The sequence below is a fragment of the Pleuronectes platessa genome, chromosome 7 (genome assembly GCF_947347685.1).
Source record: "Pleuronectes platessa chromosome 7, fPlePla1.1, whole genome shotgun sequence".
Taxonomy (NCBI): domain Eukaryota; kingdom Metazoa; phylum Chordata; class Actinopteri; order Pleuronectiformes; family Pleuronectidae; genus Pleuronectes; species Pleuronectes platessa.
The window spans coordinates 17779445-17805501 of record NC_070632.1 but is presented as its reverse complement, the minus strand read 5'-3'; the positions used below and the strand labels follow the sequence as shown (position 1 = coordinate 17805501).

At 46.3% G+C, this 26057-nt stretch overlaps 1 protein-coding gene across 3 annotated transcripts; it reads left to right on the top strand.

The window, feature by feature from the left end:
• The first annotated feature begins 2935 nt into the window (after positions 1–2935).
• LOC128444510 (filamin-C) lies at positions 2936–25597 on the top strand. Of its 3 annotated transcripts, XM_053427031.1 has the most exons (46): positions 2936–3311; positions 5696–5944; positions 7457–7554; positions 8687–8837; positions 9073–9191; positions 9320–9397; positions 9509–9671; positions 9816–10016; positions 10896–11033; positions 11228–11354; positions 11446–11582; positions 11683–11876; positions 11970–12083; positions 12178–12321; positions 12466–12589; positions 12882–13042; positions 13206–13296; positions 13997–14166; positions 14254–14371; positions 14446–14708; positions 14816–15413; positions 15845–16018; positions 16858–17020; positions 17108–17436; positions 17526–17649; positions 17761–17917; positions 18007–18196; positions 18325–18352; positions 18445–18682; positions 18884–18983; positions 19101–19241; positions 19413–19541; positions 19640–19813; positions 19927–20091; positions 20215–20418; positions 20516–20668; positions 21153–21275; positions 21382–21630; positions 21725–21994; positions 22083–22220; positions 22343–22458; positions 23153–23285; positions 23373–23549; positions 23671–23889; positions 24293–24523; positions 25003–25597. In XM_053427031.1, the coding sequence occupies exons 1-46, from the start codon at positions 2936–2938 to the stop codon at positions 25188–25190; spliced, it is 8127 nt and encodes a 2708-aa protein (XP_053283006.1). In that variant the 3' UTR covers positions 25191–25597. The 3 variants fall into 3 exon arrangements, with proteins under 3 accessions (XP_053283006.1, XP_053283008.1, XP_053283007.1); XM_053427033.1 differs by lacking the exon at positions 21382–21630 and having other exon boundaries at positions 14446–14713; positions 14821–15413; positions 18337–18346; XM_053427032.1 differs by lacking the exon at positions 21382–21630 and having other exon boundaries at positions 14446–14713; positions 14821–15413; positions 18337–18346; positions 18445–18738; positions 18883–18983.
• Positions 25598–26057: the final 460 nt, after the last annotated feature.

Sequence of the window (26057 nt, the reverse complement as noted above, 5' to 3'; positions counted from 1 at the left end):
CCTGATGTCTGAGAGCTTTCTTTTTCTGGGAGACGGCTTCACCAGCTCTCACAGGTCACATGGAGTCCCATTCATGAAATCAGCAGAAGTCAACCTGAGTGAGTGAGCGCCATCGCTCTGCTGGCATCACATTACACAGGGTTGTACTGGTATAAATAACCCTCCACTCCAGAGAAATGACATAAGCTACCAGACATGGATATTTTTTTTACAGATGTCAGGAATTGATGAGGCGTCTATACTACACTCATTACTTTGCTGCGATGACTCATGGTTTACCGAGTTCATGTGCAGCTAATAACCTAAAAGTAGTCTGGTTAGGCAGCTTCATCAGGACAGTGAGCACTCATCACTTCAGGTTTAGGTGAAATTAATCTCCTGAGCCTGCAAATATTCCCACCTGAATCTGAATCAGGTTTTTATCCCATTCAGCTGCAGAGTTATGGCTCTAAAGAAATTAGGTGTCTCAATGGTGGAACTGTCAGATCCGGATCACTGGCGAAATCCAATCAGCTGGCCCTCAGCCTTGGGCCTATCTGTCCTGCGAATTCACCCCAAATCCACTCTTCAATATTTAATATATTCAACTGACAGGCTAACAGAGAATACGCTAATTAATACCAAAGAGTGAGAGCAGCCATGGGGATTGTCTGGAGATGTAATGTCAGGTGAACAGAACCCAAACCAGCAGGCACAGCTCTGTAATTTGGTTTTAACATATAATATAAACCTTCTGTTGAGGGCGGGAGACTTAGAGAAAATACGATTTTATTCATTAAATCCAACACAATGTATGTTATCATGAAACTAACTAAATTTTGGGATTATGTTTAGTTTAAACATTATGTGTAGAAAATGACAATTTAGTAATGACACAATTTTTGTAAAGCAACATGGAGGGTAAAATCTAAATCAAACAGTCCACTGACATGACCTGATCTTTATAAGTGGCTCTGACTTGATACAAGCGGCCATTTTAGCCATTTACAAACGGTTCAAAAGGTTTTTAAATGATAGTAAAATTATTTTGAGTATCTCATTACACTGTGGGGGATCAACGTGGGGACCCCTGGCTGTGTCCAGGCCGAGTATCCCGAGAATGCTTTCTGCATGTGTCACAGCTATTCTTACCTCCCACTACTTCATCAGGCCTGATGCTGGCATGTGGTGTCACTGTCGTGTCACTGACTGCTGAGTCACAGCACCATGACAGAACCTTCAGTGAAAACAATATTCATTCATTCTGACACTTTTAAGAAGATTATTAACTTTTCTACACTGACAACTCAGTGTGTGTCCTTCCTGATTTTGGCAAGACGATTCCTATGTGACCTGAATAGAACATTTTAAATGTAGAAACTGTGGTAGGCCGATATTACAATTCAGGTCCTTCAAAATGCAGCCGCTCCGAATCATGTAAATGTGATCAAAAGCACCCCTCATAGGTTGCCTGTGTTTTTAAAAATTGATTTTTAAATATTACTTTGGATTTTCAAGGCACGACATGGTTTGGCACCAGCTTCTAAACTCATCAAATCATAGGCTGAGATGCTCTTATAAGGCCCTGTTAGATATTATTGTGTAAAGTCTGAAGACCAAAGGTGACAGGGCCTTTGGTCACACTATGGAATAGTTTACCTGATGAGCTTTGATTTGAAAAATCACCTTTTTAAAGTAATCTCTCAAAACCTACTTTGACTGAGTGGCTTTTTGCCTATTTTAGCGATTAGCCTATACTTAGGTTTCTTCTATCAGTTTCATTTACCATTACCTTTAAATTATGTTGTTTTATTTGACTTTTCTTCTTTGATATTGTAATATGTAAATTGCTGTCTTAGATTTTTCATGCTATTGAATAATTTAGCGAATGGACTTTGATATTTTATCTTCTTGTTTTTAAGTTTTCCTCTCTGTGAAGCACTTTGCAATGATTCTTTTGAAAGTTGCTATGTAACTAAAGTTACTATCATTATTATATCCAGTATCAAAAACTTCCCTATAACATACTTGATGATGCATTAAACAGTGTTTTAGAGCCTAAATAACAGTTTTCCATTCATAACTTATCAAGCACGACCCTCCCTGAGCTTGTGCCTTTGACCTTTGCTTGTCTACATGGTCAAACATTTCACTGAGTGGTGGCAGATTAATGTGAGGCGCACGTAATGCCGTTGCTTGATCGTCACCAGGGTGAGCTCATCCTTCACTGTGTGTTTGGGCCTCGCCGAGAGAATTTGCCTTGTGAAAATCCTGCTTTTGGACAATCGTCCTCACACAGAGAGACTCAATTCACCTCTCACTGTCTCTTCTCAGCCCAGTCGTTCAGCCGCTTGGACCCTGGAGCACGACACACATTCACAACAATCAGTAAGTTCCAGCCCCCCCCCCCACCCCCACACGCCCAAATAGGAGCGCCTAAAAATAAAGAAGCATGCCGCATCTGCTGCTCTGACCAATCCCTGTCCCATTCTCCCAGTAAACCGACCCCGACTCCTGTCATCCTTATGGATGAACAAATAGACTATGATGGCAGGGGCTGAGTGACGTGGGCCGGGGTCCTTATAAACGCCTGTCCTCCCTCTCTGCGCACGGAAACACGCTCAGCGCTGAACAGAAACTCCACTTTTCTCATTTCTGCTCGGGGCCATATTAAAGAGGACCGGCTCGTCAGGAGGGTGCCAATTAAAAAAAAGCGAGCAGCAGCTGCCCTGCACATCATAAATCGGATCATTTCATCCATCACTGTCCTGATATCCAGTGGCTTTCTTCGCATGCCCCTCTGAAGAATCTCCAGACTGCGTTTTAAACTGCTCCGGGCTTGAACTTTCGTGCGCCGGCTGCGCGCCCTTGCCATCGACCTGCGAAAAAGTTTCCAGCGCACAATTCAACAAGTGAGTGTCAGCGCGGTATAAGAGTGGACACGGAAAAAGCCACCATGATGAGCAACAACTACGGCGACGAGCAGCTGCCCCCGCAGTACTACCAGGCCACCGACTTTGGGGAAGAGGAGGACGACGAAATGCCGGCCACGGAGAAGGACCTGGCCGAGGACGCGCCTTGGAAGAAGATCCAGCAGAACACCTTCACCAGGTGGTGCAACGAGCATCTCAAGTGCGTCAACAAGACCGTCACCGACCTGCAGAGGGATTTTACTGACGGGCTGAAGCTCATCTCACTGCTGGAGGTGCTGAGCCAGAAGAAAATGTACAGAAAGTGCCACATCAGACCCAACTTCCGTCAGATGAAGCTGGAAAATGTTTCTGTGGCACTAGAGTTCCTGGAAAGGGAGCACATCAAACTGGTCTCCATAGGTAAGTTGGACTTGGATGGCTTTTGGATGTGGAAACAATTTAGCAGGGAAATGTTTGGCTATAATTAGAGAGGAACAAGTAATCCAGAGGAATTTCTGATAGCTGACACTGACAGTGTTTGCCAAGATCCTAATAAGATGCTGTGAGGTTAAAAACTCTCTTCATATTTTCCAAATTGTGAAATCCTCAAACAAACAATCACCCTTTGTAGCTGCGGTGTTGGTATGTTATCAGCCGTTGTGTGACACCGAGGCACTCACGGTGGGCCCCTGGGGAGCAGGGGTCAACAGATTATTGGAAAAGTTACTGCAGAGGTGAGGCCATTAGCTGGTGTCAGGGGCCGAGGCCTAGTGTTGGCTCCACGGCATGATTTACCTCATAGTCCTGCCGCAACAATACGGCCAACTACAGGCTGAAAAATTCGTCAGGGCTGTGTTAATGAGAATGACACAATTTCTACATCTGGACAGCGAACACACACACACACACTAGCACATTCATCTCTGACAGGTCAGGGGGTCAGAACGAATCACCGGGGGATCTTCGGTGACAGCCAATTTCCTGTCCAGACCCATCAGCAGCAAACTCTTGAGAGGTGGGGATTAAACGCTGGTGGCATTTGGGGATCAGACTGCAGTCACAGATAACTGAGCTGCTGAAGTTACATTAAATTGTGGTGGATTATTGTGGAGTCACAGCGGGAGGACACGGCACCACCAGAGAGAACAGGATGTCACCTCTTAAAACTCTCTAATAACTGAGGAGAAACTTGTAGAAAGATATGAGACGCACACAGAGTTATGGCTTAATTATGCACCTGCAGACAGTCACACAATTCATGCAGGAGAATGATTATTACCTTTCTGACAGAGTATTTTTCTCTTTGGCTGACTAACGGCACTGCCACACACCAGTGAAATTCCCGTCGTGGCTGAGGCTTTGGCCACCGCACTGTGAAGGCCACAGTCTGTCAGTCTGGACACGCACTGTGTGTTTGTTTGTGTATGTGTGTGTGTGTTTGTGTGTGTCTGTTTGTGTATGTGTGTGTGTGTGTGTGGGGGGGGTTATTACACGGAGGGATGGCACTCTCAATCCCCAGGAGGGCAAAGGTCACAATCACAGATATTACCTCAAAGAATACAAAGTGTGTGTGTGTCCAGGATGGTGGGTCTAAAACTTAATATGTTAGAGAGTGTCTGACACCGTTGCCGCAGCTGCACACACACACACACACACGCACACACACGCACACACACACACACTGGGTCATACTGTTTTGACAGAATCAGGGCATGATAATAGAAGTCCTGGCTCCCTATTTCCCAGCACCCTCTTCCCGCATGCAGCAGCCCTCTTAGGATGATGTCTCAGTCTCATAACAGTAACCCAGGGACACAGGCTTACATGCACATGTGTCACAGTGTGTAACTTAACACCATATGATTGATGTCCCTTTGACCAAGCAGTTGCCCTTAAAGCCCGACACAGCGGGATCTGAATCCCACTGTGCCACACGGTGCCACCTGCCTGTGCCAGTCAAATGCTGACACATCAAACACCATCCTCCGATTGAGGCCACAGATCTGTGAAAAGAGAAATATTCCCAATAAAATAACGTGTGTGATAAACCATCCGGCACCAGAGTCCCTGCGTTATTAAAGTCTTACTGAATTAACTGGAGTGTATCACACGCAGATTAGTCGATGGTGACATTAAAGTCTACTGCTCCTCTGAGGTTATTGGGCTTAAAGTGGCTGCGTTTCTAAATGAGAGTGGCTCTAAAACGGCTTATTTGACAAACTTTGTTTCCTATGAGAACTTGGTGGAAAAGGAGTGGCGTCGTCGCTGTCAATGAATCTAATCTCTGTCTGTTTGATTTATCACACTCCGGCACTAAAAGTTTGGGAGGTAATTGAAGTCCGAGTGGTATTTATGCAGAGAGGGATCCACTTCCACAGATCCTCAGCTGTCACTGTCTTCAGAGCACCATTGTGACTGGATGACAGACTGTCAGGGGTCCTCAGCCAGACAGCTGTCTAAGAGAAAGGGGCTCGGGGGGAGGGGGGAAGCAGCGAGGAGCATTAGATTCTTGTCTGCTCAGCAGTCAATCATCATTGTTTATATTTTCTACTCAGAATAGCCTGGTCAACTCTGCATTTTAGCGAGGAAGGACTATTTTGATGTGATAATTAATTCATGTATAGGTCACATGTCATCATTTTTATTTAGATCAGCCTTCGGAGAATCACTCACAATTTAAACCAATTCACTAATTACACATTTAACTAGAGTATGCTACAATACTGCAAGACATGATGCACTATGGGAACTTTTACAAGTTATAAATCCTCATGAACTCTCCTTTCTCTACTGTCCAATTGCAGATAGCAAAGCCATTGTGGACGGGAATCTCAAGCTGATCCTGGGTCTTATCTGGACCCTCATCCTCCACTACTCTATCTCCATGCCCATGTGGGACGACGAGGAGGACGAGGAGTCTAAGAAACTGACCCCCAAACAGCGCTTGTTGGGCTGGATCCAGAACAAAGTGCCCCAGCTGCCCATCCACAACTTCAACCGTGACTGGCGGGACGGCAAGGCCCTGGGAGCACTGGTCGACAACTGTGCCCCTGGTAAGAAGTGTGCGGTGGTGGCCTCAGCTGAGTCAACAGGAGGAGCAAGTACTGAGTCAGAATACGCACAGCGCCAGTTGACAGGCTCGTTGTATACTGCGGTTTTGCTTGGTTGCTATGGAGTATGAGGTCAGGCATGTGTCAGTCAGTGTATTTAAAACAGTATCACCTTCTCAGGAGAATTTATCTCCTTCGCTCCTCATCGAGATATGAGGGCTATATATCTTCCAAACATTCTGGAGCGCAGACACACACAGATTCAGATTCATATTTCAGCCTGTGTAATCTTCCTCTGGAGGGCAGGCTGTGTCAGTGGGTTGTAGGGGCCTTGCTGATGGCTGAGGGCATCCATGCCAGTTGTCTCACAATGACTGAAGCGCTCACTCTCACTTTTCGGGTCCCTGAGGCCCAGGCCTGGCTTTAGCGTTTATAGCGACACAACACCCCCAAATTTGGACACCATTCCTCCTCTTCTGTCAAGGGCCGTGCTTGGCCGTGCATCAAAATGCGGAGCGATCTGTCACGGGGAGGTGCCTAAGCCCCTCATCCAAGGACCACAAGACCACAATTTGAGTCACTGCCAATTTAGGGTTTCGGCTTCCAACGCTGAACATTGGAGAGACCTCTAGCTCCTAACTGGAGAATGAAAAAAAGGTGGAGGAGTAGCAGGAGTGTAGAGAACACCACCATGTTTAACTGTGTTTATATGAGCCATTGATCTGAGGAGACACATCTTTCAAACACTGGGCTGCAACACTGACCATACAAGGTTGTGTTGTTTCATCAGCTGTTACCAACCAGCAGGGTGACTGACGAAAGTAACTCTGTGCTGATACACAGAAGTGCTGCTTTTAATTCAGATACAAACAGTTCAAAACACGTCCATTAGCCAGACCAGTGAGAAACTTATATTCTAGACAGGAAAGTAGCTACAATTGTATTTGTTTATCCAAGTTATTCTTATACAGCTATAGCTCATATGTGTGCTCCCTTTAGTATTACAGCGATGTTGCAGTATGAAATACAGTGTGACATCACTTGAGAGTACTGACTTGTCAAATTAATATTATGGAAGGTCCACCCAAGAGCAAAGTATTATTTTTTCTTTACTCTCCCTGCTCACTCCCTCCTCCTTTCTGCACTGGATATTAATTGGATAATAGTTTTCTGTGGTGCGGCTGCATGGACCTGTTGACTGAGGGGCCGCTCCATCACCAGCACTAATCCAATTTAGGCATTAGCTGCACAGGAGGAGGCTAGCTTGAGCCATAGTGAAAGTGACAGAGCGCTCGTTGAGGTTATTTCTTTTCAAACGGACAAGAGACGCCGCCATTGTTGCACATTTCGAATCAATCAAGCAGAAGTGTGGGTAAGGCATGCGTTGTTGTAGCTGGAGGTGACGGAGAGATAGTAGTGGCAGCCCGAGTGGTCTTATTATAGCAACCGCTGTGCAACGCAGTCTGCATACGTCCATACACGACTGTTTAATCTGCCTGTTTGCCTTTCCATCAGGTTTGTGTCCTGATTGGGCGGAGTGGGACCCCAACCAGCCCGTGGAAAATGCCAGAGAAGCCATGCAGCAGGCTGACGACTGGCTGGGTGTGCCTCAGGTAAGACTCAGGATGGTTAGAAAGTCCTATTTTAACACTTGGTGTCAGAGAGGTGGTGATGGCCTCATGAGAAAGTGCAAGAAAAGCAAGTGTTACTCTGTTCTCTGATTTTTTCGCCTAGTTTATGCCCACTGCATAGACTTTCAGTAAGAACCAATCAACTACAAGCAATTAATAGCGCAAACCAAGACTCATCTGCAAATGTTCACACATCTCACCACATGTACATTCACCTGTGAGGCTGCACTGAGATGTAAAAAAAACACCAGCAGTACTGTTAATGATGTAGAGCCCACTGTGCTGCAGGGTATCATGAAATATTTATGACCCAGCTCACATCTAAAATTTCCATTTACTTTATTGTAGCTCTCAGTGAGTGAGTGTGTAGGAGGTTTGTTTGGTAGATTGGTGAATCTGCGGAGGTGTGATATTTCTTAACACCTTCCAAGGCGGCCACCAACAGAACACAAGTATAAATATGCCTGCGCTCATCAGAATGTGAACAGGAGAACCAGAGTGCCACATTTCCAGGCCCATTTGTGTGACTCTGAGTCTTCGTATTGTTATGCGCACTGTGCAGGTTGTTTACTTGTTTGTCTAAGACACAGAGCAAGCTATTCTCCATGAGGCTTAGCATTGGCTAGATAGCTGGGGGATGTATGTCAGGGCTCTGCGGGGCCTGGGGGCTGGATTCCAGTGCGGTGGTGTTAAGGAGATGTGGGAGAGGTCTGGCTCAGGATAAATCCCCCCCTGGCTGGATTATTCAAGGCAACAATCTTTAACCCCACTGTCCTAGGGTTATATATAACTGGCATAGAGTAGGCTTTGTGCCACTGTGTGATAGACAGGCAACGTGCTGCGAGGGAGAGAGGAGTCACAGGTGGAGGGATACATAAAATTAATCCTTGTAAAATCCCATTGCACTTTACAGGAAATTGTTATTAAGGGTCAACTGCACCCTTATAACAAATGACACCAGAATCAGCTCAAACACAAATAATACCATGGTGTTTTTTTTTATGATCATTGTGCTGCAGTAAGACACACACACTTTGTGAAACATTTGTTTTTTTAATTACAACTAGATGTCCGTACAGTTATCTGATGAACTCCTACTGTCTCTGTGCTGTAGGTGATTGCACCTGAGGAGATTGTGGACCCAGATGTGGACGAGCACTCAGTGATGACCTACCTGTCTCAATTCCCCAAGTCCAAACTGAAGCCTGGCGCTCCTCTCAAGCACAAACAGCTTTTCCCAAACAAGGCTAAAGCCCACGGACCAGGTGGGCAGCCAACACCTGCACAACCTGCAGCAGTTCACAGAAAACAGCATGAATGTTTCATGAACACCTCTTTGTCCAGCATATGAAAGCAGCAATGTTTGGCAGCAGCTCCACAAACAGTAGCAAAAGTAGAAGCTTGTACTTTTCTGGAAACTTTTTAATCCTGTGTCCACTTTGTTGCCTGATCGCTCCAAACTTCATCACCAAACTTCATGTTGCGATATTTACATCACAGGTATTGAGCCTCATGGCAACAAGGTGCTGAAGCCGGCCGTGTTCACTGTGGAAACTCTGGAAGCTGGAAGCGGGGAGGTCCTGGTCTACGTGGAGGATCCTGAGGGACACAAGGAGGAGGCAAGTTAGACATGGAGGTTAAACGTACAGCCTGTTTTTTACCCTCTCAGATAAACCTGGTGCCAAGTTCGAAAGTTCAAAGTGTATAACCTAATCTTTGTCTTACCCTCTGTCTTCTTATTCTCCAGGCTAAAGTTAAACCCAACAAGGACAAAACCAGAAGCTACACTGTCACCTATGTTCCTAAAGTGGAGGGTGTCCACAAGGTGACAACTGTTAACATTTAACTGACTACATTAAGTGCATAGATCACAAAAAGGATCAACTATTCTATTTGAAGCCATCTTACAGTTATGTTTTTTTTTTTTTATTCTTAGGTGAAAGTGCTGTTTGCGGGTCAGGACATAGACAAGAGCCCATACACTGTGAACGTGGCCAAGGATCTGGGTGACGCCGGCAAAGTCCATGCTAGAGGACCAGGTCTGGAGGCCACAGGCAATGTGACAAACAAACCCACCTACTTTGACATCTACACAGCAGGTAGGTTTGGAAAATCCAACCAGGCCACGCTTACATTAAGATGTGGAAACAATATGAATGAATGTCACTCGAATATTGTTATAGACTAAAACTGCAGCATCTACTTCTTAATTTCATCGCTAATTATTTTGCCGCCCCTCTCAGGTGCTGGCAATGGCGATGTCAGCGTGGTCATTGTCGACCCTCAGGGCAAAAAGGACACCGTCGAGCTCATCCTGGAGAATAAGGGCGACAGTGTTTTCCGTTGCACCTATCGTCCCATGTTGGAGGGCCCTCACACCATCCACATCCTCTTTGCAGGCCAGGAGATCCCCAAGAGCCCTTACACTGTCAACGTCTTGGAGGGTGAGCGATTCCTCTGTGCTGTAAATAACTGTTGGACAAATTAGATTTCTTAGTGTGCTCTTCGTGTGAGGGCGGTCAATCCATCACCATCTACCCTCTTCTTTATCGCCCTGGGAAAACCCACTTGGTAGAGATGATAACCCTTCCTATCTGTCATTTCTAGCTCTGCCCGTTGCCCCTCCCATGGGAGCTCCCCTGCAGATAATCCCTCAGTCAGTGCGCGCCCTTCCTGGAGTGAAGGCTGGGAAGGGGGCTCCTCCTCCAAAACCTGGCCGCCCAAGTTAGTATGGTCTGCCGTGGAAGGAGCCTGTGCCCATCGCTCAGCCAGATCTCCCAAACCTTTCCCTATGACGCACCTTGGCCATGCCCCTCTGTGCTTTATTTAAGATTCTAGAGCTGTGGCTCAGTGCGGTGCTTCTTCTTGCATCCTGCAGCTTTAAAGCCAGAGATGAAATGCTATTTTATACAAGACGTTTACAGATTGTCCCTGTCTGCATTTCGTTCAACTTTGTTCTCTGTTAAATATATTTGCCTGTGCTGTTGACATGTTTGTTTTCATCATAGCTACATTTGCATCAGCCAGCATTCTGTCTGCCTGCAGTCAACATTTCTGGCTGACTGACTGAAATGTTGTCAGAAGCTGCCCTGGTCCAATTGAATGCGTCAATATCCCATTCAACGTTCTGTACCTGACGTTACATGTGCTGCAAAATGCATTGTTCTCATTTCAGGATCTGTCCGTCAAACTTTAAGGAATCCCCGTTTGAATCGGATATGTTAATGTCTTTGCTACTAACACCGCCGTCAACTGCTGGCTACACTACAGCTGCTTTTCGCTTTGCTAAACACATCTTTGACGCTTGTTGTTATTCCTTTCAGCCTCGAATCCAAACGCCTGCCGAGCTACAGGTAGAGGCCTTCAGCCTAAAGGCGTGAGAGTGAAGGAGGTTGCAGACTTCAAAGTTTTCACCAAGGGAGCTGGCAGTGGAACGCTGAACGTCTCAGTCAAAGGACCAAGTGAGTCAGACAGCTCTCTCTCTTCACTGCAGCACACCTCACTCCTCCTCATACAATTTTGGAATGAATTCCTTTGTCTGGCTTTTTTGTCTGCAGCGTTGCATTCTCTGAGGTATAGGCTAGGTTTAACCAATTGCATAAAATGTGTCTTTGACTTTATAAGAAACCACATTTCCTGTATTATTCATCCTCAGCTGGAGCGGAGGAGCAAGTGAAAGTGCGTGATGCCGGGAATGGCGTATACGAATGTGAATATTTCCCCCTTAAGCCTGGCAAATACACCGTCAGCATCACCTGGGGAGGCCAGCCCATCCCACGCAGGTAGTGTACTGTTGATGCCTGTAGCTATTCATTACCAATGCACGCTCACAATTACGAAAGTTCATATTGTGCTTATTCTCGGGTGCTGCAGCCCTTTCGAAGTGGAAGTGGGTAAGGAGGCAGGTTTTCAGAAGGTGAGGGCCTGGGGTCCTGGTCTGAAGACTGGCATGGTGGGAAAATCCGCCGACTTTGTCGTGGAGGCCATCGGCGTTGAAGTTGGGACTCTAGGTGAGACGGGTGCAAGTGATTTTAGCTCGTAGGAAAGAAAAGTTAATTTGTTCCATTTTCAAATCCTAAATCTAAATGTTGCAATAATTTCTTGGCTCAGGCTTCTCCATTGAAGGCCCATCACAGGCTAAAATCGAGTGTGATGACAAGGGCGATGGCTCTTGTGATGTACGCTACTGGCCCACTGAACCTGGTGACTACGCTGTCCATGTCGTCTGTGATGATGAGGACATCAAGGACAGTCCCTTCATGGCCCACATCCTCCCTGCAGTCAATGACGTCTTCCCTGAGAAGGTAATTCCCACTCGCTGAGTCATAGATGAAACATGTGAGGATAATCCAGGTCACCATGGTGATCTATTCTCACCCTGTTCTATTCTATATCAGGTGAAAGCCTTTGGACCAGGTCTGCAGCCAACCGGCATCATCGTGAACAAACCAACTGAATTTACAATTGATGCCCGCATGGCTGGGACGAGTCACCTCAAGATCTATGCACAGGTTACAGAGAGCGCCATTTCCAACCTTCAATGCTTATTTACAGGAAAGCATCATTTATATTGCATGTGGCTGACGTGATTTTTTATCCATCAAGGATGCTGAAAGCTGCACCATCAACATCAAGATCACTGACAAGGGAGACGGCACATTTCTGTGTGTGTACACTCCTGTCAAGCCCATTAAACACACCATCATCATCACATGGGGGGATGTTAACGTGCCCAACAGCCCCTTCAGGGTAAGACACACACACACAACTCTTCTGCATTTAACAGTCAATTTGATTTAAGGATACTTCACCAAATAAAGACAAAGTAAGAGGACTGCAGCACTTCTACTTCAGCCAATTGCTTCCTCCTCAAGTGCACTGTGATTTCGTTAGGTGCTGGTTGGTGAGGGTTCTCATCCAGACAAAGTCAAGGTCTATGGGCCCGGAGTGGAGAAGACTGGGCTCAAGGCTAACGAGCCAACATACTTCACTGTGGACTGCGGCGAGGCCGGTCAAGGTGAGCATGTATGAGGAGAGGACGTGGGCGGGTACAGAGACACTTCTCAGTCTCACTAACTCTTCATGAAACGAGTGCTGCATCTTTTGAACGTCGACATATATTAAGCACAGAATAAACAGAATAAGTACATCTGTGCAGCTGTGCACACTAGGTGAGGTTAAGTAGTTTGAATTGCATAAGATGTGACCTCAAGGAAAGCTGTAGGCAGTAGACTGACTGCTTCTATTTATTCTGGTCACTTGCTTTTGAATGACCTTTGTGAACTGTGCCCTTTGCTACGTACCTTTAGGGGACATAAGCATTGGAATCAAGTGCGCCCCAGGAGTGGTTGGACCAGCGGAGGCTGACATCGACTTTGACATCATCAAGAATGACAATGACACCTTCACTGTCAAGTACACTCCCCCCGGTGCAGGCCGATACACCATCATGGTGCTGTTTGCTGACCAGGTAAGAAAACAGTTATCTATCACACACACACACACAGACACACACACACACACACACACACACACACACACACACACACACACACAGGGAGTGATGGGTTTTGTTTTATCACTTGTGAAATGATAGATTTTTGCCTTATTGATTACTCATTCTTCTATATCAGGAAATTCCCATCAGTCCATTCAAAGTCAAAGTTGATCCTTCCCATGATGCTGGCAAGGTGAGAGCAGAGGGTCCTGGACTCAACAAGACAGGTGAGAACATACTAATTCCTCAGAAGCCTGTCAGTTTGTCTTTCCTTCAGTTTGTCTGTTCAGTGAAGTGCAGTATCAAATTTGGCTTGATTTGGACATTTGGATACTTTCACTATTAATAGAAACTCACAAGGGGATCAGTGCTCTATAGAGGTCAGTGGGGGAGGGGCAGTGTGCCTTCAATACCTTCAGTTTACAGACTGAATTGAACTTTTATTTTGTGAACTTGGGCCTGAAGATTGTGTCCCTGAGTCAACAGACCTCTGAAAAAGTCATTATGCAATGTATAAAAAAATAACAGCACTTAAGTAAATCATTCAAACCTACTACAACCGATACACGTGAACAATAATAAAGCAAATTTGTTTTTATTTAATGAAAATATTGACTATAAAATCTACTTTGCAATTAACTAGTTAGGATGATCTGTTTACAAAAAGCTCTGCACACAACATCCAGCACAAAGACAATACAAACAGTGACAGTATATTGTAGAACTGAGGAGGACTAACTAATGTAGCATTAACACAGTCCAAGGGAACAGGCAGGTTTAGAATGAGCACTGCCCTACTTTCTACCACATTTAATTTACATGTATTGTCATTGTACTGTCAACAAACACCCACTAGAATACCTTTATGCCACGGAATCATGTGATTGAAGTAGTATTGATAGCACTGACAAAACACATGTGTTTCAGGAGTGGAGGTGGGCACTCCAACCCACTTCACCATCTACACAAAGGGAGCTGGCAAGGCCAAGCCCGAGGTGCATTTCACAGCGCCGGGCCCGGGAGAGGCGGTTCGTGACTTTGAGATCCTCGATAACCACGATTACTCCTACACTGTCAAGTACACAGCTCTTCAACAGGTACTGTAGGCCTCTGTTTGAGTCCAATACCATTACCAATATCCCATATCAACAGATATTCATTCTTATTCTGTTTTTTTTTTTTAGGGTAACATGACTATTTCAGTGACTCATGGAGGAGACCCCATTCCCAAGAGCCCGTTCCATATCTCAGTGGCACCACCTCTGGATATTGGAAAGGTGAAAGTGGATGGATTGGACACCAGTAAGTCACACAAATTATGTATTCATAAATGTGATTAAGTCTTGTAAAGTGTTTCATGAAGCTCTTTCTTACAGAAGTGGAAGTCGGAAAGGATCAAGAGTTCTCAGTTAACACAAAGGGCGCCGGTGGGCAGGGCAACGTAGGCGTGAAGATGACCTCACCCTCTGGCCGCCCGATTCCATGCAAGCTGGAGTCTGACAAAGCCAAAGGCGCTCACAGTGTGAAGTATATTCCCCCAGAGGAGGGACAGTACAAGGTTGATGTCAGCTACGATGGCAACCCCGTCATGGGAAGCCCCTTTGGGGTTGAAGCAGTGATGCCTGCTGATCCTTCTAAGGTAAAGTTCATGAAAGCTGAATGTTTTTCTCTGAATGTTAAATAAGTTCACTTAATAAGTTAGTGTGTTGCACCACATCTCAAAAACTGACCTTACTTGCATTACAGGTGAGAGCCTATGGCCCGGGCCTGAAGGGAGGCATTGTGGGTAAACCCGCTCCCTTCACTATTGACACAAAGGCAGCTGGTGCAGGTGGACTTGGCCTGACAGTGGAGGGCCCATGTGAAGCTAAAATTGAATGTCAGGACAACGGCGACGGCACATGCTCAGTGTCCTACCTGCCCACTGAGCACGGGGAGTACGCTATCAACATCCTGTACGCGGAGCAGCACATCCCTGGCTCTCCCTTCAAGGCTGCAGTGCGCCCGGCCTTCGATCCCAGCAAGGCGACAGCGAGCGGTCCCGGTCTGGAGAAGGCCAAGTCGGGCGAACCAGCGACCTTCACTGTGGACTGCAGCCGAGCGGGCGACGCCGAGCTCACCATCGAGATTGTTTCGGAGACAGGGGTTAAGACTGAAGTGCACATCAAGAAAAGTGCAGAGGGGACGTTCTCCGTAACGTACACCCCATCGTTCCACGGCGCACACACCATCACCATCAAGTACGGCGGCCATACGATTCCTCAGTTTCCCAAAGTGCTGCAGGTGGAGCCCTCTGTGGACACCAGCGGGGTGCATGTCTACGGGCCAGGAGTGGAGCCCAGAGGTACCAAAGACCTGATGAGTTAGCAGTAAATATTAGGGCTTTCATGCAGTTATAGTTTGTATTAGTACTAAAATGATTATTAAATGATGATTTGCTCAACATGAAAGCAAGTTTAATGCTAGATATAACGTTTAGTCTCTGTAGTGTGAGTATTTGCTGCTTTTACCAATTTTTTATATTTAAAATTCACTGTCTTTTGGCAAAACAAACCATTTGAAAAAGGTCAGGTTGTGGGAATCTTTCACTATTATCTGACATATTAAAGACTTAATGATTCCTTTATAAACAGTAAAAACAAATCAGTTTATAGAGGAAATGCTTAACTGGTAGTTGCAGCCCTGGTCTAGCAGAGGTATAAAGATTTATGAGTGTTGAGACTGTGTTACTTTTTTCTGAAAAACAAATAGCGTGAAGGGCTCTTCTGTGTCTAGGGGTCCTCAGAGAAGTCACAACCCACTTCATCGTCGACGCCCGCACCCTCAACAAGGTTGGAGGAACCCATGTGAAGGTTCACATCATCAGCCCCTCTGGCACCAACACAGAGAGCTTCATCACCGATAAGGGAGACGGCACATACAGAGTGGAGTACACAGCGTTCGAGGATGGTAGGAGTCATTTAGCATTGTTAATTCGTGCAATTAAAGAATTATGAGGTGGAAAGGCATTGTAAAGCAACGATGGATCTAGGACCCTCCATTGTGTTGTGTCAGTGCTCGCAAAAGAGTTAACATTTACAAACCTACCGACCTTTATTTATCTGCTGTCAGTAAACAGGATTTTGAATAGACAGCCTGTCTGAGAGTGTGAAAGGAGACAGACGGAGGAACCACTAACAGGTGCTTTATTGGGAATAAAGCAAAGGAGTGGGAGAAGAGAGAGCGCGAGATAGAAAGGTGTATAAATACATAATGATGCAGTGAAGCAACGCTTTGAGGGGCAGAGACGCAGGCAGACACGCTCTGTTTTATAAATAGTGTGCTCTGGAACAGAAGCTCTTAACCAGGCAGGTATGTGTGCTGAAGGCTGCTGCCTGCCTACAGCAATATAGTAGGGAGGGGAGGGGTGAATGACAGGGGATATTAATAGAGACCTATAACACAAAGCTGAGAGATCACATAGCACTTCTCCACTAGCAGACACACTCTAATATCACAGTATTGTGACTGGGAATCTGGCATGTAGGCCTACAGAGGGGGCTCTGTCAGAGGAACGTTGTAACAGAATAATGAGTGGGGAACAGATGTAATTCTTTGTACGTTCACCAGAACGTCTGCGCTCGAGACGGCATCTTTTATAAATAAACAGATGTTTATCTCCCTAAAAGGGAATTTGTCTTCCCCATAATTAAAAGCAAGTGGCTATAGCAGAAATTAGTTGCTCCATTTAAAGGATACTCAAGCAGAGAGATGTGATATCCTTTATTGAAGTATCTCTTTGTTTGTAGGAATGCATCTGATAGAGGTGCTTTACGATGACGCACCCGTACCCAAGACTCCCTTCAGGGTGTCTGTGGTGGAGGGATGTGATCCCACCCGGGTCCGCGCCTTTGGTCCAGGTCTGGAAGGAGGAATAACCAACAAGTCCAACTGCTTCACTGTGGAGACCAGGTATTGATAAATCTCATTCAAAGGCGACATTTCTTTGGAAGTTTCTCAAATAGGTGCGGAAAAATAAGTTTTGGGTTTCCCTCTCAGGGGCGCTGGTACAGGAGGCCTGGGCCTGACTATCGAGGGAGCCTCAGAGGCCAAGATATCCTGCAAAGACAATAAAGATGGCAGCTGCAGTGTGGAGTACGTCCCCTTCACTCCTGGAGATTACGACGTCAACATTAACTACGGAGGTCACCCCATCCCTGGCAGCCCGTTCCGCGTGCCAGTGAAGGACCCCGTGGACCCCAGCAAAGTGAAGTGCTCAGGTCCAGGTCTGGGCGGCGGAGTAAGAGCCCATATTCCTCAGACGTTCACAGCTGACTGCACCAAGGCTGGACAGGCCCAGCTGGATGTCAAACTCTATGGCCCAACAGGTGAGGACAATGGAAGCCCATAAACTGGTACACCCTGATAAATATCACTGTCCTTGTATGCGTTTATTTATACAATGTCATAATGTCAGGTACCGTGGAGCCAGTAGGTGTGAAGAACAACGGTGATGGAACCCACACAGTTCACTACACCCCAGCTCAGGACGGCCCTTACACTGTCGGTGTCAAATATGCAGATCAGGAGGTCCCACACAGGTACAGCATGAGTTCAAAGAAAAGTGCAGCTCACCTCAGCACATTTTCTGTTTCTGTTTCTGTCTTTTTGCCCGGACTGCGTTTAGTAATTACACCGTCCTTCTTCCACAGCCCATTCAAGGTCATGTCTCAGCCCGGGCATGATGCCAGTAAGGTGCGTGCCAGTGGCCCCGGTCTGGACACCAAAGGTGTGTCTGCTAGTCTCCCTGTGGAGTTCACCATCGATGCTCGTGATGCTGGAGAGGGTCTACTGACTGTGCAGATCCTGGTGGGTTTGCAGCCACATTGATTCAAAGATTTAAAATGGATCTGATCATAAGCTGTCATCTTAAACAACTCCATGCCTTTTATTGACAGGACCCAGAAGGCAAACCAAAGAATGCAACCATCCAGGACAACAGGGACGGCACCTACACTGTGTCGTATGTACCTGACTCTACAGGCCCCTACACCATCACCATTAAATATGGCGGAGATGAGATTCCTTACTCCCCATACTGCATCCAGTCGCTGCCCACAGGAGACGCCAGCAAATGTCGCCTCACTGGTAGGAAAACTACTTTCAATTCATAACTGCAATGAACGTTTTAAAAACTACTAACTTACATATTTCAGTTTTTTATTCACTATATACTCGGTATAATATTTTAGACACTATGTTCTTTTTCTTTCCAGTGTCGATTGCAGGACATGGCATGTGTAAGTAATCACTGTTTAGTTTAGAAAGCTCTTCCAGGAGTCCGTGCTTTTGAGCAGCTCTGTTTACCTTCTTCAATCTCTGTCCTTCACAGCGAGTCTTCAGAAACTGCAGACCTCTAAGGATACTGTTATCACTGTGGATGCCAAGGCTGCCGGGAAAGGCAAGGTGACCTGTAAAGTGCTGACCCCACAGGGGATGGAGCTGGACATGGACGTGGTGGAGAATCGTGATGGGACCTTTGACATTTACTACACTGCCCCCGAACCTGGAAAGTATGTTATTACTATCCGCTTTGGGGGCCAGAACATCCCTAAGAGCCCCTTCCATGTGATGGTGAGTAAAACGGTGTTTTATAAGCTGCTATTTTGTGTTCTCTTGTTCAGATTTTGTTATTCTATATATATACTGCTCGTCATTACTCTACTCCCTCTGTTTTCTGTGAATCCTTCACTGCCTTCTCAAAGAAATTCCTAAAAACACCTACGATATATGTATAAAAGAAGCCAACTGTTTCTCCTCTCTCTGTTCTGACAGGCCTCAAATGAGCCAGTAGCTCCTCGCGATACCGTGGATCCTCTCTTCCGCCCCGTTAACTTCCTCGTCCCCTTCACGCCACAGCAGGGAGAAATCACAGGTGTGACAAGCACCGCTCACACTGTAACAAAATCCTGCACACACACACACACACACACACACACACAAACATTATTTTTAGGTCACTGCTGTTTAACCGTGCCGCTGTCATTTCTAGGTGAGGTGCGAATGCCTTCGGGCAAGACTGCTCGCCCGCATATCACTGACAACAAGGATGGCACCATCACTATCAAGTACCAGCCCATAGAGAGAGGCCTGCACGAGATGGACATCAAATATGACGGCAACCACATTCCAGGTCACAAACACACCACAGTAGAAAGATAGGAAGTGACTGTCACCTTTGAAAACAAGCTTGATTTTAATTCTTATTCTTGTCAGGAAAATATGATAGATGTCTCTTACTGAGACACTTTTGCACACAGCTCTTGGTCTAATGACTGTTTGCCACTGATTCTATTCCCTGTAGGAAGCCCTCTGCAGTTCTATGTTGATGCTGTGAACAGTGGAGTGGTGACTGCTTACGGCCCAGGTCTGAGTTACGGCATGGTCAACAAGTCTGCCACTTTCACTGTGGTCACCAAGAATGCAGGAGAAGGTAAAGCACCTTGTTCCGGGGATATTTGCTACTACACAGTGAATTTGTGTTAAATCACTTAACCTTTACAAACTGTATGTATATTTTCTCCCCCTCAGGTGGTCTGTCACTGGCAGTGGAGGGTCCTTCTAAGGCCGAGATCACCTGTAAGGACAACAAAGATGGAACCTGCACTGTGTCCTACCTGCCCACGACTCCTGGAGACTACAATATCATCGTCAAGTTTGACAACAAGCACATTTCAGGCAGTCCCTTTACTGCTAAGATTACTGGTGAGGAAATAAAAACAGTTTTTATACTGTTGATTGTATTAATAGCAGACATGTAACTTATAAATGACTTTTTAGGGATTGACAAATGCTTAAACCACTGTTATCTTGTCAAGGGGACGACACCATCACCAGGACGTCCCAGCTGAACGTTGGCACATCGGCTGACGTGTCCCTCAAGATCACAGAGACTGATCTGAGCTCTCTGACTGCGAGTATCAGAGCTCCATCAGGAAACGAGGAGCCCTGCCTGCTCAAGAGACTGCCCAACAGACACCTCGGTGAGACACTCATTTGAGTAGATAAGACACTGTTGGGTTTCTGTAATGCATTTCGATTTTATTTTCCTGATCCTTTGTATTGACTTTTTTTCCCCCCACTCCCGACCTCTGTCACGTTCTCAGGTATCTCCTTCACCCCGAAGGAGGTTGGTGAGCACGAGGTCAGTGTGAGGAAGAATGGCTTGCACGTAGCTAACAGCCCTTTCAAGATCATGGTTGGCCAGTCAGAGATCGGCGAGGCCAGCAGGGTCAAGGCTTTCGGTAAAGGCCTTGTGGAGGCGCACACTTTCGAAATGGCTGAATTCTTCGTAGATACAAGGAATGCGGGTAAGATTTTAATGTTTCACATTCCCAGCAAAACACGATTGGGAAAAGTGCACAAATAACAGATAATTATTCAAATTTTTTCCCCTCCTCCCTTTAGGTTACGGAGGTCTAGCACTGTCGGTTGAGGGTCCGAGCAAAGTGGATATTAACTGTGAAGATGTAGAGGATGGGACATGCAGAGTGACATACTGTCCAACAGAACCTGGCAGTTACATTGTCAACATCAAGTTTGCTGAAAAGCACATCCCAGGTCAGAATCTTTTACTTGGAAAATATTTTATTTTTTCATAAAGATTATTCCCAAACAACTACAATGGCACTCGGTACATAGCACACCTCCACCATGGCCAAACAGTCGCCTTAAATTCCATCAAGCTGCACAAGATGTCAAGACTCATCTATACCAGATTCCTAAATATCGCCTTTTCATAAAGATTCAGGAATTATTCTCCAAGAAAATGTTAATAATTTCACAAAATGTGCAGTGTCATAATGTTAGAGACGTAAAAAACACAACAATACTGGATTTGCCTTTTGATCCGGATGTTCACCAATATGTAACAGGGGTTCTTTCGCGACCCATACAACATCCTCCTGTAAAGTTGTGTTGAAATCTGTTCAGTTAATTTTGTGGAATCTTGCTTACAAACATAACAAATGTAAAGACATAACCTACTTTGCTAATATACCAAACCATGGTATAATTTTTCCGTATTTGCATTCTTGCCATGCAGGAAGTCCTTTCACAGTGAAGGTGACTGGAGATGGAAGAATCAAAGAGAGCATTACCAGGAAGAGGCAGGCGTCTTCTATCGCCTCAGTGGGAAGCACATGTGGCCTGAACCTCAAAATCCCAGGTGAGAAGAGAAACCACTCAGAGGGGGGTTATATGGCAGCGGGCAGCCGTCTTCAAAGAAATAAAACCGTTTCACACTCACATTTGGATTGTCAATGCTTTCTCAGGAAACTGGTTCCAGATGGTTTCAGCTCAGGAGAGGCTGACCAAGACGTTCACCCGCAGCAGCCACACCTACACCCGCACTGAGCGCACAGAGATCAGCAAGAGCCGTGGCGGCGAAACCAAGAGAGAGGTACGAGTGGAGGAGAGCACCCAGGTGGGCGGGGGAGGAACCCCGTTCAGAGACGTTTTCGGAGACTTTCTGGGCAGGGAGAGCCTCAGCAGCTTTGCCGGCATCACGGCCCGACCTGAGGGTGAGAGTCCGTGAAGTTCAAACTCCCTTTATGAATTGCAGAAACACACCTGTCTTGTTTGGGTCCAACCTTCTGTGTTCCTCTTCATCGCCAGTTGAGAGCGGCTCGCAGGCCATGACGGCTCAGGTGACCAGTCCCAGTGGGAAAACGGTGGACGCTGACCTCGTGGACGGAGGAAGCAGCACCTACAGCGTCCGCTTTATCCCTCAGGAAATGGGACCCCACACGGTCAATGTCAAATACAGAGGCCAGCACGTCCCCGGGAGCCCCTTCCAGTTTACGGTGGGCCCCATGGGGGAGGGAGGAGCACACAAGGTCCGTGCAGGAGGGCCCGGCCTGGAGAGGGGCGTGGCTGGAGCACCCTGTAAGTACTGTTCAACAGATCTTTTTCATTATTTCTACAAACACTAGTACACCCATCATCTGATCTACCTTTGTCTTACTTTCGCTAGCTGAGTTCAGTATCTGGACTAGGGAGGCAGGTGCTGGCGGCTTGTCCATCGCCGTCGAGGGTCCGAGCAAGGCGGAAATTTCCTTTGAGGACAGAAAGGACGGTTCTTGCGGAGTCTCCTACATAGTGAAAGAACCAGGTAGAACTTTCTCTCTTGCCTGTGTCATCCCAGTGTTGTGTCTCTCTAAAGTGCTCAACCTTTAGTTCAGTAATTCCTCCACACCTCAGTGTGAACGTAAACAACCTGTCTGCCTCCCCCAGGTGACTACGAGGTCTCCATCAAGTTCAACAACGAGCAGATCCCCGACAGCCCATTCATCGTGCCGATCGCTACACTCTCAGACGAGGCTCGCAGGCTCACTCTCACCAGCATTCACGTAAGATCTCACGTGCTCAGTTGACACGAGCCAAATCCTTTAGCTGAATTTAAAGTCATGTAGATGTTTCTGTGCGATGGCACTTTGCCCTTGAAGTGGGCTTGAGTGCCGGTGTCTGAGCAATTCTGCAACGCTGGCGAGCGATGAAGGGCTGGATTAACTGTCCTTGTGCTTAATGTGGGTCAACACAAGCTGTGCTATGTGTGGGCAGCAGGCTAGTCCGTGTGATTGTGTTTCTGCGTAAGAGGAAAGAAAAGGCGATAAAAGAATTCTGCGACGGATCACACTGTTGGTCTCCTCACTTCACAGATGCTTGTTTTTTTTAAATAACAGCTGCCAACTTCACTAAAAACATATAGTTTTGGTACACTGCAATGCCTCTTCACAGCATCTTTTTGTTTCTGCCACTAGACGCCCGGTTAAGAACAAAATGAAACGTTTAAAATGTCAGGCTACCTCTCATATCTTCGAGGACCGCTCGGCGGCCTGTGGGGTAAAAAACACTGAACGCCTCGCTGTAAACTTTGACCTTTTCTGCCTAACACACACCCAACCACTATTCTATTCTTGTTCAGGCATGATGAGTCACATGCGTTGTGTCCCTCAGGGTGCGGGCACACACACACTCATACAGTCACACACACACACAACGCAATTCCACTGATATCCTGATGATATTCCCTATCTCTTCTAGGAGAAGGACTTGAAGGTGAACCATGAAGCCTCCTTCATGGTGCAGAGGAACGGCACTCGAGGTGTAGTCGATGCTAAGGTCCACACCCCCTCTGGCTCCTCTGAGGAATGCTATGTCACCGAGCTTGACAGCGGTATGCACCAAGTACACTTCAGCACAATTCAGTTTAAGTTATGTTCAAGAGTGCTGGATGCTAATATCTCCACCTCCCGTTTTTCAGACAAGAGTACAATTCGCTTCATTCCGCGGGAGAATGGAGTTCACTCCATCGACGTCAAGTTCAATGGATGCCACATTCCTGGAAGCCCCTTTAATGTACGAGTGGGCGACCTGGGGCTGATTGGAGACCCAGGCATGGTGACGGCACATGGTGCTGGACTACAGGGAGGAACCACAGGTAGTGATCATCACCACTTCTAAAACAAATCTACTGAGTGAAAATCGTTTGATTGAGTTTTTCAATTTTCAAATAACATAAGGTACCAAAAATAATCATTTTTCCCTCTTGACTCTTCCAGGTGTATCCTCGGAGTTTGTGGTCAACACCTGTAACGCGGGCTCGGGCACTCTGTCCGTCAACATCGACGGGCCGTCCAAAGTGAAGATGGACTGCCGCGAGAGTCCCGAGGGCTACAAAATCACCTACACCCCAATGGCACCTGGCAACTATCTCGTCACCATCAAATACGGCGGGCCCCAGCACATAGTGGGCAGCCCTTTCAAAGCTAAAATCACAGGTCCGCCTCACAGTCATTCTCCCATCTGATCTGTGGATCACAGATGACAAGTGTCTTATGAAACCAAATGTTCCTCTGAAAAAAAAAGTGTGGAAGTCAGGGAAAATGTTGTGTCATCTGCGTTTAGACTGCTGTCTTTTTTTTGGACGACAGCAATCCCCTCCTGTCACTTCTCAGTGCAGTCTTTTTAATACTTTCGAGATTGAAAAGAATTCCCATGTGTCCCGAAAGTTAACTTTATCAGAAAGTAGTATGAAATATTTTCCTTTATGAGCTCAGGCTGGAGTCCTCCCCGAGCCTCCCTCATATCTTTGTCAACGCTGGCTGTATTAAGTAATGTCTTTATTGAGCGGCGGGTCACATTAGATAACCGTTCTCTCTCGCGGTCTTCTTCATCTTCTAGGTGCCCGGCTCTCAGGGGGACACAGCCTCCATGAGACCTCCTCTGTCTTGGTCGAAACAGTTACCAAGTCTTCCAAAGTGGGTGGAGCCTACAGCGCGTCCTCCTCCTCCTCCACCGCCACCTCAACCAAACTGACATCCGACGCCAGCAAGGTGGTCTGTCACGGAGCGGGGCTGACCAAAGCCTTGGTGGGACAGAAGAATACTTTTACAATTGACAGCAGCAAAGCAGGTGAGACAATCGTCCACTTAAGGACATAAGACAGAAACACGATCGATCTGAAATATTTGTCTGTCTATATATGACTCACATATTTGAAGAACCGTACATCTTATCAGCTACCTACTTTGTCGAGCTGCACTGAACTTTGAATAAATAGATGAACAGCTCCTTGTGCAGCAGTGGTGGTGAGGCTTTGGTCTTCAGCTCCTTCAGCCGGCCTTTATTTCCCGTGGTTCACCGCAGGTCACTTAAAGCATACGGTTTCAAAAGGAAAAGTTGCAACCAGTATCACCACAGGCTCAACAAACTGCCCAATCCAAACTCTCAGATTTAAAACGGGCAGTGCACTAGTATAGCAAAGGCATATAAGAGAGGATATGAAATCATACATTTATGCGCTGTGAAAAACAAAGAGCTGAAAGACAATAAAAGGTGATAATATACAAACTTTCCTTCAACCCAACTATTATCATTCCTTCTCTTTCCAGGTAGCAACATGCTGATAGTGGGCGTGCATGGACCCCACACTCCCTGCGAGGAGGTGTACGTCAAGCACATGGGCAACAAGCTCTACAACGTCACCTACACTGTCAAGGACAAGGGCAGCTACACCGTCATTGTCAAATGGGGAGACGACAACGTCCCCGGGAGCCCCTACAAAGTGGCCGTGGCCTAAAATGAACTGTCCCGATATTCCAAATCACTGTCCGCCGCTGACCCACCAGCCTTTTACGTGACATGTGCACGCGTCAATCAAACTCTCCGGTTCTTCTGTTCTCCAACAGATTTACTATGTACTCAACATGCACTAAAACCTGCAAGAACATTTCGCTTACGTTTTTTTATTGACGATAGAATATCTACTGTGCCAAAGTTTTGTATTAACTCTACATTACATGAAAACTAAGCATCCACGTTCAGAGTGATATAAGGGCTTAAAGTCTTTAGTGTTGTCCGTCCATAAAGCTTCTCCTCAGTATTTGTTGTGCTGTAAACAAATAACACACATAATATATGAATGTTGAGAAATGTTGGAATAATCAGAAGTATTAACGTGTGGTGCAATATGGTTTTGTATGGTATAAGAATGAGAAATTGATTGTTGTTTTTTTGTTATATTAACCTATTTTTTTTTTTTGGTAAGTCTTTGCAGACCTAATAAAGATTTCATTGCTTCCTTCCCAGATGAAAGTGATTGAGTTTATTCGGCCTCTCATAGAGCTGGTATACGCTTTGCTAGCTCAGCAGGAGACGTCTTTTACTTTGTGGATCTTCATAATTTAATTGTAGAGCTATTTTCTGACCACTGCTGGCTCATCCTTCCGAGCAGCTGTCCGGATATAGTCTCCTGCTCACAGGCGCTCGTAGCTGAGCGCTGATCCTGGTTTAACCCTTCCTTTACCTCTGACATCAATGTTGGGTCATCGTTTAGTGTCGCATTCATAAAGTAGTCTCCTGGTCCACTCATTTACATCCTGCGCTTGTCGAGATGCAATCACAAGATGGCAGCATAGTCAAGCTCTGCTCTGCATCCGCGTCTCGA